Source organism: Ceratotherium simum, chromosome 7, assembly GCF_057802395.1.
Source record: "Ceratotherium simum simum isolate JZ-2026a chromosome 7, ASM5780239v1, whole genome shotgun sequence".
Taxonomy (NCBI): domain Eukaryota; kingdom Metazoa; phylum Chordata; class Mammalia; order Perissodactyla; family Rhinocerotidae; genus Ceratotherium; species Ceratotherium simum.
Window position 1 is genome coordinate 27635913 of NC_141906.1, and position 6709 is coordinate 27642621.

The 6709-nt window shown below is 44.0% G+C and overlaps 1 protein-coding gene across 1 annotated transcript; it reads right to left on the reverse strand.

Moving 5' to 3' along the window:
- Window positions 1-4540: 4540 nt before the first annotated feature.
- Window positions 4541-5557, reverse strand: LOC101402541 (olfactory receptor 51D1). The gene has a single exon (XM_014790222.2). The coding sequence runs from the start codon at window positions 5555-5557 to the stop codon at window positions 4541-4543; it is 1017 nt and encodes a 338-aa protein (XP_014645708.1).
- Window positions 5558-6709: the final 1152 nt, after the last annotated feature.

Sequence of the window (6709 nt, forward strand, 5' to 3'; positions counted from 1 at the left end):
AGCTAACTCATAACAGGGGTCCCCAGGGACCATGCCTCTGCCTTCTACTCCCTGGCCATGGGTTTCTGAACTACTGGCTGAGGAAGGAGGATGCGGTTTCCTTAACCCTTCCCTATCCCCAACACCAGCCATATAAGACCACTGCCATCTGGTTTCTCCCTTAGTGACAAAAATAGTGAGAGAACATTTTAGAGAGTTAGAGAACAATTTTAATGTGAAACTAAATATCTTACATATTTAAATAAGTAAAAAAAAAAAAAAAAAACACGTCTATAAATAAAGCCAAGTGAATTTTATTTGGTTTCTCCTTATTTTGTATTTTCGTCAGTTTCACAGTGTAAGTTTTAAATTCACAACTCATGGCATGCTGCCTTAAGCTATGCAAAAATAGACAATGTCAAATCTGGCCATTCCAACTCAGACCACATCAAAATTAATGATTACAAGAGCTCCTGGTGCCTGCAAACCTGCAGCCTGACACTAGCTGCCACCCTCCTTGAGCCTTCTATGCTGCCTCTCTCAACCTCCCATAGACTTAGACTATGTGAAGCCTTTAAAAAAAATACCCCAGGGACTTCTACTTCTGGCCAAGATGGAGTAAAGGAAGTAACATCCACCTGATGGAACCTAAAATGGACAATATACATAAAGCAATGCTTTGTGAGATACTGGATATCAGGCAGTGAAGGACAGTGAGCCCTGAGACATGGGAAACAAACGAGGTGACCCCTGTGGTTCCCCCAGCTTACTGCCTTGAGAGAGTTTCCATGATGTAGTACAGGAAAGGAGAATGCAGGCAGAGTCCAGTGGACACCTTAAGCTGAAGATATGGAGCTGAGGGTTCAGGAAGATCAAGCTAGCTACAATTTGAAGGCAGAGTATTGGAGATGAGAGATCTACACAGAGAAAGAACTCCAGAGAAGAGTAGAGGATCCTCCTCAGAAATTCAACTGGGTACTAATTAGCACATGCATGTGAGCAAGTACTAAAGATTCAAGGTAACATTGTTCAGTGCTCACATATGGCCAAGGATAGTGACTGTTCCCATGAGCCAGACAGGAAAACTTTAAGACTCACAGGGCATTGAGCAGATAACACAGAAGGATCTTGCCTCAATAGGAGGGAATAAATAACCAAACATTACCTACAGTCTAATGTTGTCTTTAGTTTATAATTGATCATTAACAGGTGGGAAAAGTACTTTGTGGACTTCATAAGATAACACAGGTCAAACTAAGGACTATAATTTACACAGAAAGGAACAACAGATGAGAAAGGATGGCAGGGGTGAGGTGGGCAGGGAATAAGAGTGAATTCGTTTATCTAAAATGAACCAGAATCCACTCAGCCTCTCCCTCCCTCTGAGAGGCCCCATGCAAATAGCCATCGAGCACCTTATATGCCAGGCCCTGGAGATAAAGAAAAACCTAGTTCTTGTTTTCAAGGGAGACAGACAACTATCATATGGATATTTAAGTTCTTTGATGGAGGATAAACAGACAGTTATCATATAACTGTTTAAGCTCTATGACAAAGGGATAAATATCCAGTCAGAATGCAGAGCTTTAAGTTATATGATAGAGGGAAGCACAGAGACTGTGGGAGCTTGGGGAAAGCCCTTAATCCAGTCTGGCAGTTAGCCAAGTTCTCCAACAAGCAGCAATTACTCCAGTCACCACCAGCTATCCAAGTAAAGAGATTCTAGAGAACTCAGAGATATTCCCAGGTCTCCTGAGAAAGAAGGCCATGAGTTAGTCTAAAATGAGTGACACTGTAATCTGGACAAGGGACTAGCTTCTGGCCTTGGCACAGAAGGTGGTTATGAAAGGTGAAGATTGCTGTACTTTGTATATTATCCCCTATAATGGAATAAACATATCTCATTTTATCAGTTTTATTATTTAAAACTATTGCCACCAACATTTATTGATCACTTTCTATTTTCCATGTGTTTTCAAACTTATTATCCTATTTAATCCCCACAACCACCCAACAGGAGCTACATTAGATTTCTGTTTTGCAGTGTTTACAGTTTCCAAAATTACCCAGGTTCAGCAGGCTAAGTAACTTGCCCAAATATCAAAGTTAGTGATCTTAACCTATATTGCATCTAATTCCAACCCCACAATGTCTCCTTTGCTGATATAGATATCAACCATGTCTAAACGAACTTCCTGGCAAGATTGTCCTTTTCACTTGTAAATCAGGCACCAGCACAGGGAAATGAATTGCAACTTCTCTGAAACTTTGTGAAAACAATTTATTAAGAGATAAACAGTTGTTTTAATTACTAACAATAAGTCAAGACAACCACGCATGGCCAAATTGGTGATACGCTGCACAATTCTGGGAGCACCATTCACATAGATCGTGATGCAAATGGTGTTTCTTAAAGTTGTACAAGAAGACAACCATGAGCAGGATCATTTCTTGTGTGTTTACAACACTTTGCAGTTTACAAAGGACATTCACAGTACTTAAGCTTTACAACATCGTTGCTATTGTAGTTTCTCATTATACAGAAGAGGAAATGAGATCTAGAGAGGTTATACGGTATGCTCATCTATATTTCCTGGATTTTAACCTTATAAGTCCTACTTCAGTGTTCTTTCCTCTGCCTTAAACGCATTGACACTATTTTCTACCTATCATTCTTCAATGCGAACATTTTTGACCCAACAGAGTCCAAGACATGGAAGTTGAGTGAGTGTACCTGGAGTGAGAGGCTCCTAGGAGACGCCTGAGCCTGTGCGGTGTGTCATATTGTCTCCCCCCACATCCCCTATCCTCGTTCACTGATTCCCCAAAGGGTTTAAAAGAAACTCCCTATAATCAAGGACAGGACATTTAAACATGTTTGGTAGACCAGCAAGAAAGGGAAGGGAGAGGGGAAGATACTGTGACCTGCTATTGAGGCAGGAGGCCAGGTGTTAGGGAGGCCAATACCACAGGAAGGGTGGGAGGAAAGATGGGAAGAAGTGACAAGCACCTGAAATCCTTGTGGTCAGAATGAAGAAAGTGTGGCCTAGCCTTTGAGAAGATGGAAGGAAGAAGCACTGTGCTTATCTATCACTCCCAGAGACTGAGCCATAATCCAAGACTGAGCCCAGACCAAGAAACTGGGCCTCTTAGAGTCATGGCTCTCAAATTTGGAAGTTACGTCTGCTGCTCACAATCAGGACCTCTTCAATCTCCTGCCTCCACCCCTGCTGCATACAGACACCATTCACCAATCAGTGCTCAGGAACTACTCACTCTTGCGCCATATAATCCACACCCACTACACAAAGGAAACGTGCCCTAAAATACATGCACCAGACAAATGCCCAAAACACAATCATCACAAACAATGCATGCATACACACACGTACACACACACCCTTCAGACATTACCTTGCACCTAAATATGACTAAAGACATATATCTCACATGAAATGATTTCATAACACAAATACTGTGAATAACAGACATATGCCCAAAGATAACCACCACACATGCCAAAAGGTACAGAATCTCAACACTACACATTCCACACGCTCATGCATATTACATACTCTACATTGTTACAAATATTTAATATTTTACACTCTACACATTGCACTCTACATATATTACATTTTACATATCACATTCTACATCTACATATTACAAATATGAAGAAAAAATAGGAGCAACATTGTTACCAGATACACAGAAAGATATTGTCCACCATTCTCACCTAGATGAATATCACATACTAACTAACAGAGACCACACAAACACAGTAAATGTACAATCAGAGACATTATTCATGAAATATATACATGCCAGGACACAGCTACCACACTCTCAAAACACAACTGGCATATATTCTATGTGCTCACACACACACTAAGAATTACGTATAGCCACATAAACATACCTACCTACATACACACAGGCACAACCAGAATAAACAGCACCTTACGGAAAAACAGTCTCCAGTAGAACCACATAGATGCATTGGCAGATTCCACATAAGTACACCACATGTAGACAGAAACGTAAACACTTCATATGAGCTGTCTCCTCTCCTATTACCATCTCCCCCTCTCCCTCCAATTACTGTCACCCAAATACTTTCATTAACCCCTAACAATGACTCTGTAACCACTTTTGGAGCCCTAGAAAGAAGCTTTATAGCCAACACAGATTCAGTGACATGGATACACGGGAGCAAAATAATTAAAATTATACATCACGACTGGAATGAATCATGAACTGTGGCATTCAGAGTCTTCTCATGTCAAAACTACATGTATTTTCTAGTTGGGAGAGGGGAATAAGGCAAGGCCACCATAGCAGAAAGACTAGGGTGATCATTCTCCAGCATGGCATGTCCAAACTGGGTCATAAGTTCTTCCATACTGACACATTCTTGGAGACAGAAATCCAAGTTCTATTTAGATAACTGGGAGCAAACAGCCCAATGGGTTGGATGTTCCAATCACCAAGACATTCAACAGGACCCTAATCCTGCCATCTTTGGTAGGGATTGAGAACACTGGGGAGGTTATCTTCCTTACCTGCTATCCTGTGAGAACATATGGAGGACCCGTGAACGGATCTCCTTGGTTCTGGCTCCATAGACAATAGGGTTAACCACAGGTGGTAGTAATAGATAAATATTAGCCATAATCACATGGAGTAGGGAGGTAGGACCACTCAGCCTGTGCACCACTGAGAGTCCAATGAGGGGCACATAGAAGACCAACACAGCACAGAGATGGGAGATGCAAGTATTGAAAGCCTTGAGTGCTGCCCCCTGAGAGGACAGCTCCAACACAGCCCTCAGGATGAGGATGTAGGAGAAACCAACGAAGAGGGAGTCGACACCCATGACTGAAAGGATGACGAAAAGTCCATACACTACATTGACCGTGGTGTCAGTACAGGAGAGCTTCATAATGTCTTGGTGCAGACAGAAGGAGTGTGTGACAGTATGTGTTTGGCAGTATGACAATCGCTTCAGGATGAAGGGCAGGGGGAAGAAGAATATAAATCCCCTGGTCAAGGCAGCTAGTCCAATCTTGGCAACAGTAGGCCCTGTGAGCACAGAAGCATGCCGTAACGGGTGGCAGATGGCCACAAATCGGTCAAAAGCCATGGCCAGCAGGATAGCTGACTCCATGGCTGACAGAGCATGGATAAGGAACATCTGGGCCAGACAAACATTGAACTCAATCTCCTGGATGCCGGTCAGGAAGAGGCTGGCCATCTTGGGCATGGTGACGGAGGAGAGGACTAGGTCAATGGTGGAAAGCATGGCCAGGAAGAGGTACACAGGCTCATGCAGGCGCCTTTCCACGCGGATGATGAGGACAATGGCCAAGTTGCCCAGTGTGGCCAGGACATACATAAAACACAGTGGGAAAGCCAGCCAGAAGTGTACATCAGGCCCCAGGCCAGGGATGCCTACCAGCAGGAAGTATGCTGGGTGGACTAGAGTTCTATTTGGAGCGGCCATGACAGGAACCAAGAGCTGAGGCTTCTGCATCCCAAGTCCAGAGTCTATGAAAGGAAAGAGAAGAAACATCATTCAGTCATGGCTCAGAGGAGAGAAAGGACTTGTAAGGAAAGGGCACTGGAATAGTGACAGCAGCAAACAGAAAGACTAAGTACTTCTAGTAATTCTGAACTCCAGCCTCTTTATGCCCTAATTCTCCATATACACACTTCCCAGCAAGTCACATTAATCTCAGTGTGTGAAGGCCCATGCAGAAAACACGTGCAACAGCCCTTCATTTCCACAGCTGATGGCGCTGACCAGAGACGCTGCTCTTGGCCACTTCCTCAACAGAACTGACAGGCTTGCACAGGACCTTTCACACTGACCCCAGCTCTTCTAGTGCACGTCAGGGTTAGGGGCTGGTTTGGGTCCAGAGTTTGAGGCTCAGTCTGTGGTTGCCACTAAGATGCACTCTAATCTTATTTAGGGCAGGAAGCAGGGGTTCAGTCTGAAACTGGATTTCAAGAGACAGGTTTGTGTTTAGGCCTGAGTAGCATTTCTCAAACTTTCCTGATAGAATCATCTGAAGCAGTTATTGAAAACACCAGGTCCCACTCCAGGCCTAGAGAATCAGAATTTCCAGGAGAGGGGTCCAGAAATCCAGTTAAAGAACAGTAAGTCCCTTCTCCCTAGGTGATTTTTTTTTTTAATCAGAGAAATTTGGGAAAAGCTGTTCTGGTGTTCTGGGAGGTGGGGAGATGGAGATGAAGAAAGACTATCATTTCCAGCCCCCCACAAAGAAGAGAAGAGAATCTTTCATCAGGATCACCTGAAGGCCCACATGAGAGTCAGTCCCAGATTATGCTTAGCTGGGCTGTGACCTAGAAACCAGATGCAGCTGAGACATGGAAAGAAAATTAGTCCATGCTGCTGCGGGTGCTACCCAGTGTCCATAGGACCTCCTCCTTCCTCCGCTATTCTCCCTGGTGACCACTTAACACTCCAGGCTCAACTTCCCTGCCCCACACAGACCACTCTGTTCTAAGCCTCTGTCCTGAGATCCAGACCCATATAACCTGCCACCTCTTCATATTTCTACTTGGATAGCCTGTGGGCCTCACACTCATCTTGTCCCAAACAGGACCCCTCTGAACGGTACCACTCAGTCAGCCAAGTCAGCCAAGTCAGGGCAGCTAGTCCCACCTTGATTGCTCCGCGCTTTCATCTCCATGCTTGACCGTT

Excerpts from the sequence above, each read along its gene's own strand:
- LOC101402541 (XM_014790222.2), bottom strand. The coding sequence starts at position 5,557 with ATGATGTTTCTTCTCTTTCCTTTCATAGACTCTGGACTTGGGATGCAG.